Source organism: Fukomys damarensis, unplaced genomic scaffold (assembly GCF_012274545.1).
Source record: "Fukomys damarensis isolate Sample0158 unplaced genomic scaffold, DMR_v1.0_HiC HiC_scaffold_38, whole genome shotgun sequence".
Classification (NCBI taxonomy): Eukaryota; Metazoa; Chordata; class Mammalia; order Rodentia; family Bathyergidae; genus Fukomys; species Fukomys damarensis.
In genome coordinates, this window is record NW_022900950.1 from 61543530 (window position 1) to 61560701 (window position 17172).

At 34.1% G+C, this 17172-nt stretch overlaps 1 protein-coding gene across 1 annotated transcript in view; it reads right to left on the reverse strand.

Annotated features, from left to right (window-relative positions):
• Diaph3 (diaphanous related formin 3) overlaps positions 1–17172 on the reverse strand; it is a 479227-nt gene that overhangs the window by 137207 nt on the left and 324848 nt on the right. Inside the window, exon 25 of the mRNA XM_010636939.2 lies at positions 11204–11339. Within this exon, the coding sequence (XP_010635241.1) occupies positions 11204–11339 (136 nt within the window). The remainder of the gene's footprint in view (positions 1–11203; positions 11340–17172) is intronic.

Consider the following 17172-nt stretch of genomic DNA (forward strand, 5'->3'; position numbering starts at 1 on the left):
TTTTTTTTTTTTTTTTTTTGATATGGGGGATCGAACTCAGGACCTTGCACTTTCAAGGCAGGTGGTGGAACCACAGAGCTAAATCCCATCAGGACCTTTTATCAGATCAGGTTTGACATTAGAGCCTGGGCACTGAAGTCATTAAAAAAACATTCATTTTCAGAGCATTTTGGACTTCTAAATTACAAAAGGAGCTATGTACATGCTCTTAGGGTAAAAATAATCTTGAAATTTTGTCTGATTTGTTGTTACAGTTTTTTGATGGCAATAAGCATAAGGCTTTAACAATGGCATAAAATTTACCTCTTGTTGAGCACGGGGCACATGCTTGTAATCTGAGCCCTCAGGAGGCTGAGACAGGAGGACTGCCATAAATTAGGGGCCAGCCTGAACTATAATGACCTTGAGACCAGCCTTAAAACTACACAGCTAGACTCTGTCTTAAAAACCTAAAATAAATAAATTCAAAAATCTATCCTCCGATGGACTAAAATAATTACAGGTCTCTGAAGGACCCTATAGCTTAAGGTAAATGCAAAAAGATTTATTTAAAGGCATGCATTAGATAACGTAAATGAGTTTCTTAAATGGTGGGAAGATGTATAGTTATGTCTGAAAAGAAAATACTCATTTCCTTTGAGATTAAAAATAATATAACTTTCCACTAACTACCAATAATTCCACTTAGGATTAGGAATCTGATGTGCAAGCACTCATCACAGTAATAATTCACTGCTTTTGTCAGCTCTGGTGATACATGCCTATAATCCTAGCACTCAAGAGGCTGAAGCAGGATGATCACTGTGAGTTCAAGGCCAGCCTGGGATATACAGTGAGACTCTGAAAAAAACAAAACCAAACAACCAAAGAAACAAATAAAAACAACTCACCCTTTTGGAAAATGCACATAATGTAAAAAACTATTAACAACAATTAGCTAACGAATATTCAATGTTACACACAATTAAGATGGGGATGTGATTGAACTCATAATACAATAAATATGCCAAAGTTATAGAATCCTCCATATTGTGATAGGGTCAAAATAATTTACTAAAGCTATTTTTGCCTTAGAATATAAAAGGGTAAATCTATGCTTGATAAAATAAGTTATGAGTCAGTGATATTAATATAAACACTTCTTTGACAGAACTTTTAACCCCACCCCTTTTTTAACCACTTCTCTTTGACAGAATTCTTAAAATGAATCCATACTATACCATTAACATTTAAATTATTTTATCCCAAATAAAATTTATAATAACTGGTATCTAAACAACAAAAACTGAAGTCTATTTTCAATTCTGCAATGAAGAAACCATTCTGAAATGAGCAATAACTAGTCAGTATGACAACGAACCACAAGCTGTTTAACAGGGGTTGACACAGATAACGAGGGAGGGCAAGGGAAAAGCAAGGAGAAGGGAGGAAAGGAGAGAGAACTGCTGTTTCAAGATATATATTGTACTGCCAGGGATTTAGCTCAGTGGTGCTGCCGCCTGGCTTGTAAATGCAAGGTCCTGAGTTTGATCCCTGGTACCGTTATAAAAAAAAAAAACAAAAACAAAAAACGTGCTGAAGAACACAATTTCCCAATTTCTTTTTTATGGGTTTTATGGAAAGGAGGCAGAGGATGGGGTATGGGTCTTGTGAGGCTACACAGAGAAGAAATACACATGTTAATGGAGTTTTCTTAATTGTAACTGAGTCACTCAAGTGGAAGAGATTCCTGCGCATAAATGATAATCTATATTACTATATATAAAAACTTTCTACGAAACACCCCTTGATGTTACTCACAGAACAGAACTGCAGTCTCTTAATCATCAAAAGGAAGAACTTGGCAGTGAGTGAAGCTGGTGGGCTGGAAGTGGAGTATGTATGTCAGATGTGTTCTCAAGTAAAGAACACTGAGTATTTGTGCCTCTTTTTAAACCTAGGAGACCACCAATTCTCTGGTTCCTTAACTTCTGTTGAGTCAAACATCTGAAGTACTGGAGACATTTGCCTCCCCCTATGAAACTGTCTGAGCACTGGCAACTCTGTGAAGCCCAGAGCTGTGGAGACCATTGATGAATCCTTCCTCCCAGACAAGAGTAGTGTCGCTGATGTTAGCCTCCCAGCTCTTGATATGGAGATAAACAAATCTTTGACAATTGGAAGAATCAAAATGGAACTTGAGGGCTGGGGATTTAGCTCAGTGGTTCTGCCGTCTTCTTCGCAAACACAAGGACCCAGCACAAGGACCAGAGTTTGATCCCCGGTATCAAAAAAAAAAAAGGAACTTGAACTGGAGTAGGAAAGCATTTCTAATTTGGGGAACCCAATAAAACTTGTAAACACAAAGGAAGACACCAGTTGGTGTGAAATCACTGGTTACATTGCGAAAGGAATGATGAATGGTTGTTTCTTTAACCTAACTTTTCCAGGGATAAAAATTCAGACCCTTCTTACATAGAAAAAGGAGTGTGCATTACCAGTTACTAATAATTATTTTGGCTCCATTTTTCTTGCACAATGGTGAAATTATCAGTGGTGAAGAAATAATAGCACAATATAAAAAGATAATCTTTAGACAGGTAACCTGAATACTGCTTTACTTCTAGCCAAATTCATGATAATGTGCAAGTATCCTTTCTGATGAAAATAGTCACAGAGTTTATTATAAATATTACATATAATAGTAAACATATGCAGAGACTGACAAATAATAAATGTAATAATAGTTATGATTATTAGTTCCATAAGATGGAGAAAACAAAAGATGAATACTTCCAAGCCAATACAAATTAATTTGTTCTGCCCTTTTACATAGAGAATTTATTAAAATTATTGCCTTATTTATATGCATCAATTGCCAATAACACTAGAAAACTGAAAGCACTACTGCTCAAAAGTAGAATATGTGTAATTATGGAAAATAATCTAAATTTTATGATATCTGCAGAGGACAGGGTAATTGTCAAACCCTTTATGAAAGCAAGTACACACATTAATTGCATATCTGTTGAGATTGGCAAAGCCATTCCTAAGCAGTATTTATGTAATATGCATTTCCTCTAAAATGGATGCCTAATTGCTTAGCTATTCTAAACTGCAGAATGGAAAACAAAGGAGCAGTTTGGCCATGTGGGTAAACAATGGATTTCTAAAAGCTAATTATCTCTTTATTTAATAGACTGAAGTTGCACCAAATGAGACATTCAAGTCTAATAAATAATAGACAAATTGTAAGCTAAAGACTAAAATATAGGAGCTGCTCATATACTTTTTATTGCTCCATTAAATAAGCTCTTATTTACTTCCCCCACAAAACATAATTACACAACACTGAGTCCATTTGAAGGCCATTCGGATGTGCTATTTGAAAATTATATGACTCAACTTACATCCTCAGGAAGTCTTAAAGCATAATATTTTAATTCTATTATCAAATGTCCTACTTGCTTCCATGAGTAAGAAACAGAAATGGAGTTTGGAAAAAGTTGTACATAATCACATAAATTACTACTGTCATTCTTTCTTAGAAACAATAAAAATAGTTACACATTTTAAATAAACTGATTAACTAGTTCAATACTAGTATCTAACCTTATTAGTTTCTCCATCAGATGTTTAATATTTTAGCTATTTTCTTAAAGTAATTAACTTAAACATCAACTTGAGAAAATTTATTCAAAATTTACAATGTGAATAAAGAAGTTAAGAGAATATAATTTGCTTAATGTAATGCCAAGTCATTCAACAGAAGAAAATCAGAATCGTATATGTGAATATTTAAAAAAGCACCAGACTCATCATTTTTAAAGAAAACAAAAATAAGAAAAATGACCTTTTAAAAGGGTAACATAAGATTCTGTGCTTTTTTAGTTTTGCTGCTCAAAAGACCTTTAATGCTTCATTTTTCTTCTTGGGAAAGTTTCGCCCATTATTTTACCTTTATTTTCATTTTATTAACAAAAACCACATCATGAAATGATGGTGATAATAAATAATAGTAGACTTGGAAATAGTTGCCTATTCTCTTGCCAAGGGCAAGCAATGATTTATGGAGGGTAAGAAAGAACAAGGGTTTAATTTACTCTACTACTTCAGGTAGTGATACAAGAATTTGTAAATCTGTAAAGAAAACATACTCAGTTCTTATTTGCAAGGTAGGAATACTAAAGTCAGGAAAATATATAGAAGGAAGCTCTCTGTGGGTTTATGGCAGACTTATGTGAAGATTTTTCCCTTTCTCCATCACACTGAGATGTGTAGCCTACATATAAAAATAAGATAAAATAAAAAGCTCTTGGTCCAGTGAGGTATAAATACTAATGTAAATTAAAAAATTCACCCTTCTACATTTTCTTTTTTTTTTTTTGGTACCAGGGATTGAACTTGGGTCCTTGCGCTTGCAAGGCAGGCCACCAAACCATTGAGCTAAATCCCCAGCCCTCCTTCTACATTTTCTTAATCCTGGGACAGCTAGGAATATTTCAACAAGTGTTTGGGCAGTAAGATGTTCTGCACTAAAATGTAACAACCTGCAAAGAAAAATTATATAAAGTTTTAGCGGATTCTCAAATAAGATGTCTAAAAAGTACTAACACATACAGCATAGCACATACACATGAGACTATTTAGCCTAAAAAAACCGGTTATAAATCTTGTCAGTTTCTGAAAATTTTTATTAACCAATATTTTAAATAAAGAAGTGTACCGAAGTTTGTTCCTAGCACCACCTGGCGTTCTCCGTCTCATTATCCTTTTATTTCATATAAATTATGAAATTATCATATATTTGGTTGTCTGACTCATTATCATTTTAATCTTCAATTCAGCAGAGACCATATTTATTCTTATTCAACACTATAATCCTAGTATAGGATGGGGGGGCCGTTGATGAATAAAAGAAACAAAAAAAGTGTCCTAGGTATTAAGTTTAATTCCTACACCAGTAAAACAATAAAAGAAAAATCATAAAATTTTTGTAATACAACTTTGTCTTCATTTGTCACCATGATCAGGGATACACCTTGGATTGGAAAGTTGCCACAGCAGGCTCATTTAAGGAGAGAGGCGTCTCTGGAGTCAGGAGCTTCTCATAAGCCCACAGGACAAAAACTAAGAACAGGCAACAGTGACTCGGGGTACAAAAAGGGGCACAATCACTAGCAGCCCCTGGAGTGAATACAGGCAGATACTATACCATTGGTTGATCCTGCCCATGAGAAAAGGAAGTCCAGGACTTGGCATATACACAAAAAAAGTGGGTATGGAAATAAAATAGGACCTAGTAGCGACTCACTGTCCCTCCCCTATTTCTGGTGAACTCCAATAAAGCAAGCCTTAGAAAGAAACCTCTCACTCAAACACACAAATAATTTTTTTTCTCTTTTTCATTGTTTTTTTTCTTTAATAATTTGGGGTTATCTGCCCTTTCTTTTGTTCTTTATTGATATTTTGCTTTTCTTTTTCCTGATTGTTCTTTTGTTACTTCTACTAATTCTTTCAACCAGCTTTCATTCTTTAAAGGAATGTTTTTTTCTGTTTCTAGTTTCATTAGTGCATGTTTGAAGTACATAATGATTACACTGCTTATTCCTTTTTCATCTAGTTTTCCTCTCCTCCTACCCATTCCCTCATCTCTTATCCCCTTCCCATTTAAAAAAGATCTCCCTACGTCCCAGTATTTATCATTTATTTTGATTTTTATATATATTTTGGGTTTTTCCTATAAGATAAAAATGCAATGTTTAAGTTTGTGTGTCTGATTTATTTCACTTAACATTATGGTCTCAAGATACATCCATTTTCCTACAAGTGTCTCAAGTTTATCTTATGGCAGAGTAGTACCTTCACTTTTCTGCTATCTTCAACTTCCTTTTTCTTGTTTTTCAGATTTTACTTTTCTTTTTCCTTCCCCACTCCTCCATCATTATTATTATTAGGCTTTATTTTTAAGATATTTAGTTGACTCTATGCTATTATGCTGAATTCTTTTCTATTACTAATGGTGGTATAACTATTACATTTCATAGATATTTTACTCTGTCAATGTTTGGTTTGTATATGTGTTAATATTATTATTATTGCAGACCACTTTTCTATTGTTAAGGGTGGTATAGTGGTAATGTTTTTTGATTTTTATAGTATATCAATATTCTATTTTTCTTTGACTCGATTACTATTGCTGATCTTTGCTATTGCTAACAGTGGCCTGTTTATTGATTTTCACCAAATGCTAGTGTCTGGTTTGTCACTGACATTACTGTGTTTCACTTTCTCCTCTGTGTGGTGCTGGAGATCAAACCCCCACAGGAAGGTGGGACACTAAGGGACCCTCAAATATTATGCTGAGTAGGTGGAAGAGAGGTTCAAATGCTAAAACATAACCAAACTTAAAGACACATCACAGGGAGACAGATTCTAACTAAAGACATCTTCAGAGAAATAAAGGAGCATTTTAAACCTAACTAATCTATATCCTGCAGAATGAAAACAATAAAAATATGACAAATCAAGGCAAAAAGAACTTTCCCAAATCTAATCTTAAGAACACTAAATGAAGAAGATACAGGCAAAGAACCCAAAAACAAAATGGTGAAAATATTTGACAAATATAAAGAAGAAACAAATTCATACAATACTTAGTTCAAAGAGGATTTTATTAAGCATTAATAAAATGTCAGACAGCATAAGAAGAAACAAAAAAATTAAGACAAAAGATATGAATGACTAGTTTGGTAAAAGAGTTAGAAATTATGAAAGGAAAGCAAGCAGAAATACAAGATATGAAAAATTCAATAGAAACCATGGATAGTACAGTAGATTTGAACAATGTGAGGACAAAGTATTAGTTTTTTGTTGTTGTTGTTTTGTTTGTTTGTTTGTTTTGGTACCAGGGATCAAACTCTGGCCCTTTTGCTTAGCGAGGAAGGCGGTGGAACCACTGAGCCAAATTCACAGCCCTGAGGATAAAGTACTAGAAATTGAAGATAAGCTGGATATAGCAGATCATAAACTCATTGTTACCCTACAAATGACAACACAACATGCAACCTCGATTCAAGAGCTGCTAAATGACTCAAATAAAGTCAATATGAAAAATTTCAGAATAAAAGAAAAACTAGAAATCAACTCAAATGATTTAAAAATTTATTCCCTGAAATCACAGAAGAAAAAACTTCAAATTTAGGGAAAGAATTCAATATTCAAGTACAAAAAGCATACAGAACAGCAAATATCCATGATCAGAAAAGAACTTCTTCACAACATATCATAGTTAAAATTCAGAAATTCAACAGAAGGAGAAATACTAAAAACTATTAGAGAAAAACAGCAAGTTACATAGAAAGGCAAGCCTATCTGAATTGCAGCAGATTTCTATGCACAAGCTTTTAAAGACCAAGATAACTTAGAGCAAAGTTTGTCAAGCCTTAAAAGCAAACAACTACAAACCCAGGTTTCTATCCTGCAAAATTAGTCTTCAAAGTCGATGGACATTGACTTTCCATAACAAAGAAATCCTAAAAACATACATGACTATTACCAACATATGCAGAAAATATTCAAAAGAATCCTAGACAGTGACAGGGAAACAACTCCTGGCATATTCAGCCATCTGATAGTTGACAAAGATGCCAAAAATATATATACTGGAGAAAACACAGGCTCTTTAACAAATGGTTTGGGGAAATCTGGTTGCCAACAGAAAGAAGACTAAATCTATAACCATATCACTCACCCTACTAAAGTAAAAGCAAAGTAGATAAAATAGCTAGATATAAAAACAGAAACTCAATCTGCTAGAAGATAAAAACCCTTGAAGGCGCCAGGTGTGGTGGCGCACACCTGCAATACCAGCACACAGGAGGCTGAGGCCGGAGGATCACTATGAGTGCGAGACCAGCCTGGGCAACACAGTGAGTTCAAGGGCAGTCTGAACTACATAGTGAGACCCTGTCTCAAAACAAAACAAACAAACAAACAAACAAACAAAAAAGCCTTGAAGTCATTGCCATAAGCAAAGAGTTTCTAAACAGTACCCCAACTGCACAAGAAATAACACCAAGAATAAACAAATGGGATTATGTAAAATTTTTAATCTTTTTAACAACAAAGGAAATAATAACCAAAGAAGTGAAGAGCTAAACTTCAGAAGGGAAAGAAAAATTGACCAACAACTTCTTGGGCAGAGGTATACTATTTAGAATATACAAAGAATGTAAAAATGTTGGAAGTCCAAAATAAAAGACTCATTCAAAAATTAAGCAACTGAAATGAATAGACCTCTCTAAAAAGAAATACAAATAAGCACATGAAAAAATGTAGCATATCTGGCTGGCCATTAGAAAAAAATGCAAGTCAAAACATTGTGAGTCCATCTTACTACAGAAGGAATGGCTATTATTCAGAACTGAAAAAAGATCAGATGCTGGTGATGGTGGTGGTTGGGAGGACCCTTCTACACTGTAAGTGAGAATGTGAACTCGTTCAACCACTATATAAGTCACTGTGGAGCTCCCTCAAAAAGGCCAACATAGAAATTTCATTGGACTCAGCTATTTTCCTTCTGGCTATCTTCACAATAGAGTTAAAGACATCTTAATACAGTAATACATTCATATTCATGGTTATTGCAGCATACTTCATAATAGCTAAATCTTAGAAGTTTCTATTCATAGATGAATGCATATGGAAAATGTCATATATACCCAGTGAAGTACTACTCAGCCATAAAGAAAGATATGTTTGTAGGAAAATGGATGCACTTTGAGACTACAACGCGTAGACTACATCAGACACAGAAGGTTAACTAATCGCATGGTTTTTATAATATGAAAAATTTCAAGTATAATTTGAAGAGTAAAAGACAGATGATAGGAAACAGGGAGGTACACCTTTAGTAGATGAGAAGCAGATTTAAGGATGAAGAGTAAGTTTAAAAGATAATGATGCAATATGTACCAAATCCCTACAATAAATGTATTCATTATGCATCACAAACACGAACTAACAAAAACTAGAAAAATAAGATAAAGTTAGTTATTCCTACTTAGTAAATTTTCAAGAGAAATACAAATTAACGAATTAAAATATTAAGATTAAATTGGCAATTGGGCTGTTTCCACATACAGACTAGATAAAGAGATGTATTTTGTTTTGTTTTTTGGTACCAAAGATCGAACTCAGGAACTTGTGCTTACAAGGTAGACGGCTGCTACTCCCTGGCTCTACATGTGTGTGTGTTTTTTTAAAAAAATTAAATGGAGTACTACTCAGCTATAAAGAATGAGAAACTGGAGATATTTATAGCTAAATGGATGCACACTGAGGCGATACTCAAATGAAATAAAACAGGACACACTTCTGTAAATACTGAATAGTTTCTCAGGTGTGAGAAATCCAAAGAGTAAATAAGGACCAAAATGCATAATAGATAATGCAAAATAGAAGAAAAGGTCCAAAAAGGTAGGGGAAAGGAATAAATATGAGAAAAGGAAAAAACAGAACAAAGTCTTTGTAAACAAGAATGGGTAGAGGAGTTGAAGGGAGGCAGTGGAATGGGGGAAAAAATAAGACCCAAGATATATTATGTAAAGTTATAAATACCAAATGATGTCATCATATTGTATATCTAAAATAAACTTAAGGAAAAAAAAAGTAATACATCTTGTCATACACTTCAAAATAAAAGAAGATTCAATTGAAAGGTTGACCAAAAGTTTTATATTCTATCAAATTTCAATTTTTCCAACAGATAAAACAAAGAAAACTAGAGGCTTTGTGTGATAGGGCCCCAGCAAAAAAACAAAACAAAAAAGCAGAACTATTTTGCCATCTCTACATGGCTGTTTTAGCTGATACTAAATGAGCAAATGTTCTAATGACAGCATGTTCCATAAATTAGCAATATATATGAATTTAAAATTATTCCAGAAGCATATTTTTAAAACCAATACTAGATCTTCCTGAGCTCCTTTTTAATTAATTATTAATTGGTTAGCATATTTCTCAAAGCATTTGCCAAATTTCTAACATGAAGATGAAATACTGCTGAAATGATTATTCTCCCATAGAAAAAACAAGTGTGATACATTGAGGTATCTGGTTTGCTTTATTAGATATTAAATGTGCCTGCGAATGTGAAAATAAAGAAGGCAGATTAAGCATCTTTGTCTAGCCTTAGGAGAAACCTTAGGCCAATCTGTAATGCTGAATGGTGACTTAGCAGGGAAACTGAAGGGTTATAATTAAAGCCTTCTGCAATCCTTGGTGGCTTAGAGGTACAAGAACCAGAACTTGCAGGAGTTGACAATTTACTTGATTCTTTTGCTTCTACATTAGTGATATCTTTCACCTTTTGAAAATATTGAGGTGTCTATAAAACCATTAATTTTACACTTTTTTCTTTAGCACCTTTTCTATTTTAAAAAGTTGAAAATACAAAAAAGTAAAGAAGAGAGTAGTGAGCCATATCCCTTCTCATAACTCCCCAGCTTTAGCAGCAACTGTTTACAGGTAATCTTTCAGCTATAATATCACCAACTTGCCAGTCACTCCAGACTATTTTGACTTAAATTCCAAGCATCACATCATTTTGTGTGTGAAATTTCAGTATGAAATCTAAAAGATACTGTGAAACATACTGATAACATTGTCACATCTACAAGGAAAGAAAAAAAAAGCAAGATTCAAAATTTTTTGAGATTATATTTTCCTAGAGTTATTTGCTAGGATTAGCGCACATATAAATTCCATGTGTTGTAATTGGTTGTTATGTGCTTTAAATCACTTTATGGTCATTTCTTCTCCCTCCCATGAAATATCTTGTTCCCATAGAATATCCTGTTGAAGAGATTAGGTTACATGTTCTATAGACTCCCCCAGAGTCACTTTCCTATGGTTGTTAATTTATTAATTTATAAACATTATTCAAGGTTGGATTTCAAAGTAATACTGAAAAAAATGGGAATATACTTGAAACAAAAGAGTATACCAGAGGACCAATCTCTACATTGCTAGCACCTAAAACAAGACAGAATTCTTTGGGAAACTAAGGGAGAAAAGCCTATAAAACAACTGCTCTATGATTGAAATACAGAAACAAGTAATCTTACTTTCTTGTTTTACCAAGTGCACGAAAACAATAATGAAGTAACCAGTATACACCTTAAACATTTATAACACAAGTAGCAAATCTGATAGTACTCACCAGTCTTCATTTCTAGTAATCGCTTTTTCTTTTGCTGGCGTTCACGTCTTTCTTTCTCTGCTAATTCTTTAGCTACTCTGGCACGTCTTTCTTTTTCTACTTCTTCTCTTTTTCGGAGGTTCTCCTTTATTGCTTGCTATTACAAAAGAATTTTGAAAAATGATCAACGTTAATCAGTGATTCCACAAGAACATGGAAAATTATGAATCAGATATCTTTCAGAAAACAGTTAGTTCTTAGTAACAGTCATTTACAAGAGAAGTGTATAAAATGATAAATATACTATGTATCCATAAATACACAGTTATATTTAAAACACCTGCATCTAAGTGGAATTAACTAAAATGGTGAAGGGAGACAGAGCTAAAAAATGTTTTTAACATAAATCTGCTTACCAACATATATTTTAAATACAGCATTTTATAACTGAATTAGTCTCCCATATCTCTTATGTCAGTTATCAAGTATAAATAAAATAGTTGAAGAAATTATGGACAAAAGCTGAAATATTATGTCTACTTTATATCATTTTTTTCATATATAGAAAAGTGTCATAAAGAAACATATTTGGCAGTTTAAAGCCAGGGCCTATACTCTTAAGTGAAATAAAAGAGACACACATGTGTAAATACTGAATAGTTTCTCTGGTGTGAAAAACTAAAAATGTAAATAAGATCCAAATCGTATAATTGACAATGTGAAATAGGAAGAAAAGGACTAAAGGTGTAGGGGAAGTGGGAAGGGTAGGGGAAAGGAAATAAGGGAAAAGAAAAAAATATGAGAAAATTAAAAAATGGAAACAAAGTCTTTGTAAATATGGAAGGGAGGAGTGGGTGAAGGGAGGGCAGGGGTATGGGGTAAAAATGAGAACAAAGATATGTCCTGTGTACAAGATCCGAAAGATAAATGTAACTGTACTGTATACTTAAAAAGTACCAACAAACCCAAGGAGAAAAAATAAAATAAAATAAAATAAATAAATCCAGGGCCTATGACTGTTGATCAAAACCAAAAATAAACTGGTAATAAAAGAGCTCAACAGATATGTGATTAGTTAATTTACTAATTCTAAGTTTTATGTAAATCAAGAAATGCCTCTCATGTATAACTAGTGAGAATTAGCAGCTAAATAGATTTCTGTAAGTGTATTATATTACAATAGAACGGCTGTATTTTATTTCAATGCCAATAAAACAAAACAAGTTATCACATTAGTTTATCACAAATGGTATTAAAAATGTAAAATTCGCAGCTCTTGCCCCAGAACCCCCACCTCAGTAGCAGACTGGTAGGAGGTGGAGCAGCACAGGCGCCTGCAGCCCCACCTCCCTCCCAACTTCTGGCCTCCTGGCTGTGGTGGTACCTGGATTCACACCACAGAAGCACAGGGGCTTCATAAAGGTGATTGTCCTGAGCTCTAGCCTCAATTCTGATTTAATTCACACAGTTAAAGGTGATAGATTAATAACTACCACAAATTGTCATTTTCTAAACTGTGCTTGATTTTTTTGTGTTGATTGCATCACTTGGGCTAAGATGTTGTGATGGATCTAATCAGTTGTCCTTCCTGGGATAATGAAAAAGAGATTGGCTCAGAGTCACTGCAGACTCAAAACCTAAAGATCAGCTATAACAGGAAGATCGAAGTATTAACTCAGGTTTCAAACGAAGGACAGTAACAACAAAAATAACAGAAATGCAAAGACATTCAAAAAGGCTCAGATAGAAACACAGACTTCCAGCTTACCAAGGGCAAATTCTTGGTGGAAAAGTCTGGTAATCACCTGGACACCCTAAACTGATAGCACAGTAAGTAACAAAACAGATGAATGAGGCTCTAGAAAAATTTAAAACAGAAATAATTTCCCAGATAACTACAGAGATGGTGAGCAGAATGAATGACACGATTAGAGACTCTAAAATAGAAATGAATAAAAAAAAAATACATGAGCTCAGGGCCATGATAGAAGACATAAATGCCCAGAATAGGAAAGAAAGGCAAACCATGAATGCCCAAAATAGGAAAGAAATATAATCAATGAAACATTCAAACAGATAGTCAGGAGATTAAAAACTCTATTGAAAGTTTACATAACAGGCTGAGCCAGTCTGAAGACAGGATATCAGATATAGAAGAAAGGATGAAGATCAGTGACCATGAAAAGAAGAATCTCTTAAAAATAGTAAGGGAAGATGAGAAAACAATCCAACAGTTCCTAGATGATACAAAGAAGAATAATATAAGATTGATAGGAGTACATAAAAAAGCAGGAGAAAGTCCAAATGACATTAAAAAGTTCACATAATTAATGACAGAAAATTTCCCAGAGTGAAAAAATTTGACATACAGATACGTGAGGCATATAGGACTCCAACTAGCCATGATAAAAAAAACCCTACACACAAACATATAATAATCGAGATATCAGAAAATCCAACAGAAGAAAAATATACTACAAGCAGTTAGAGAAAACAAACAAATCTCATGCAAAGGAAAGCCCATCAGAATCACAGCAGACTTTTCAACACAAATCCTCAAGTCAAGCAAGGAGAGCCTGGAGTGAAGTATTTCAAGGGCTAAAAGAAAACAAACCCCAACCTATACTGATGTATCCTGCAAAACTCTCTTTAAAAATTGAAGGCGAAATAAGATGCTTCTATGGCAAAGAACACCTGAGAAATTTCATAATAGCAAGCTGGCACTCTAAATAATTTTAAATAATATCCTAGAAAAAGACAATGAAGATCACAACTTCATGAGGCCCAACAGAGTAAACCCATCAGGCATGGCAAGAAATTAAAGGGAGGGGGAAATAATTAAAAAGAGACAACAACAGGATAATAACACAATGAAGATAAGTCAATACATATCAGTTATACCATCAATGTTAATGGCCGCACTTCACTAATCAAAAGAAATTAAGGGCCAGGTATTTAGCTCAGTGATTCTGCCACCTGCTTCCCAAACCCAAGGTCCAGAGTACGATCCCTGGTAACAACAACAACAAAAACAACAAAAACCAAAAAAAGAAGAAAAGAAAATAAAAGAAAAATCAAGCAAAAGAAATTGACTGGCAGAATGGATTTAGAAGCAAAATCCAACAATATGATGTATACAAGAAATGCACCTAGTCCAAAAAGAAATTCATAGACTGAAAGTAAAAGGATGGAAAACTGTTCTCCTTGCAACAGGAACCTAGAAAAAAGCAGGGGCAGCTATCTTATTTGCACACAAAATAAATTTCAAAACCAAAATTAATTAAGAGACAAAGAAGGTCACTACATCCTTGTAAAGGGAACAATCCAAGAGGAAGAGATGACAATCATAAATACATATGCACCAAATACTAATGCCTCCAACAATACAAAGCAAATATAAAGGGACATGAAAAACAAAATAAGCACTAATACAATAGTAGTGGGGACCTAAATACCCCACTATCACAAACAGGTCATCTACACAAAAAAATCAACAACAAAATACTAGAATTGAACTGAGATTTTTAACAAATGGACTTAACAAACATCTACAGTGTGTTCCACCCCACAAAATCAGAATATACATTATTTTCGGCAATATACAGGTCATTCTCCAAAATAGACCACATACTAGTTCACAGAACATGTTTAAGTAAATGCAAAGAGTGGAAGTTGTCCCATGTACATTATCAGACCATAGTGTAATTAGACCCGACATCACTAACAAAAGAAACTGCAAGAACTTCACAAACACATGGGAATTGAGTAATTTTTGCCTGAACAATGGGTCACAGAGGAAATTGAAGATATTAGACAGTTCTTACAAATAAATTAATGCCAATACAACATACAGGAATCTATGGGACCCAATGAAAGCAGTTTTAGGGGAGAAGCTTATAGCAGTGAATGCCCACACAAGGAAAACAGGGCGAGCTCAAATAAACAACCTAATGCTGAATCTCAAGCTTCTAGAAAAAGCAGAACAAAACAAGCAGAGCAAAACAAACTGAAGACTCGTACAAGACAGGAAATTATAAAGATCAGAGCAGAAATCAATGCGATGTAGACTAAGACAACAATGCAAAAAAAATCAATGAATCAAAGAGTTGGCTTTTCTAAACAATTAGTAAAATTGATAAACCCTTAACCAACTTATCAAAAAAAAAAAAAGGAAAAAAAAGGCTCAAATCAATGCACTTAGGAATGAAAAAGGTGAAGTCTCAACAGATCCAGCAGAAATCCAGAGGATCATCAAAACCTACTTGAAGAACCTTTAATCTAATAAAATGGAAAACGTAGGAAGAAATGGACAGATTTCCGAATACATATAAATTACCAAAGTTGATCAAAGAAGAAGAAAAAATTCTAAACACCCCAATTACAATCTGTGAAACTGAAAATGAAATGAAAAATTTACCAACAAATAAAAGCCCAGATCCTGATGGATTCACTGCTGATTTCTACAAAACATTTAGAGAACTACAACCAATACTCTTTAAACTTTTCAATGAAATTGAAAGGGAAGCAATACTTCCAAATTCATTCCTGGAAGCAAGTGTTACTTTGATTCTAAAACCAGAGAAAGACCCAACCAGAAAAGAGAACTTTAGGCCAATGTTCCTAATGAACATAGATACAAAAGTCCTCAATAAGATACTGGCAAATAGAATACAGAGGGTCGTCAAGAAGATCATACACCCTGAGAAAATTAAATGTTCGAGGGAATGCAAGGATGGTTCAACATATATAAATCAATAAATTAATACACTATATTAACAGAGTCAAAGGCAAAAACCATATGATCATCTCTATTGATGCAGAAAAATCACGTGACAAAAGTCAATAACGATTCATGATGAAAACCCCGAAGAAAATTGAAATAGATGGTCTTTATTTCAACTTAATAAAGGATAAGAAAAATCCAAGTGGCTTAAAGATCTAAATATTAAAATAGAAACACTAAACTTGTTCAAAGATAAGCTAGGTAGAACACTTGAAGACATTGGCATAGGAACAAATCCTCAGTAGCATGGGAATTAGCACAATGAATCAACAACTGGGATCTCATCTTTCTAAAAAGCTTCTGCACTGCAAGACAAACTACCAACAGAGCTAAGAGACAACCTACAATGTGGGGAAAAAAAATTTTACCAGCTGTTCCTCAGACAAAGGTCTACTATCTAGAACATATAAAGAACTCAAAGAAATCAGGCCCCCAAATATAAAGACCCGATTTAAAAATGGGCACCTGAAATGAACACACATTTCTCAAAGAAGTAAAAGCAGTAAATAAATATATGAAAAAATGTTCAACATCACTGATCATTCAAGAGATGCAGATGAAAACAACACTGAGATTCCACCTCACCCCAGAAAGAATGGCTGCTGTCAAGAAATCAACCAATAACAAATGTTGCTGGGGTTGTGTGGAGAAAGGAACCCTTCTCCATTGTTGGTGGGAGTGCAGACTGGTGCAATACTGTGGAAACCAATATGGAAATTCCTTAAATAATTAGTATTTGAAGTCCCATTTGATCCAGCTATACCCCTGCTGGGTATCTTCCCAAAAGAATCATACCACAGTGATATATGCTCACCATGTTTATAGAGGCACAGTTTGTAATAGCCAAAATTTAGAAACAGCCCAACAGACCATCAACTGGAGACTGGATAAATATGTGTTTTTTTTAATAAAATGGAATACTACTGAGCCATAAAGAAAAACTAGAGAGATTTGTAGCTAAGTGGATGCACATGAGGACATACTCCTAAGTGAAATTAATAGGACACACATGTGCAAATATCAAATAGAGAAAAATAAGAATCAAGATAGGTCATGTGAAGGTACAAGATCCCAGGGATGAATGTAACTGTATTGGATATCTAAAATGTAGCAATAGCTGGGTGTGGTGACACACGCCTGTAATCCCACCACTTTTGGGAGGCTGAGGCAGTAGGATCACTGTGAGTTTGAGATCAGCATGGGCTAC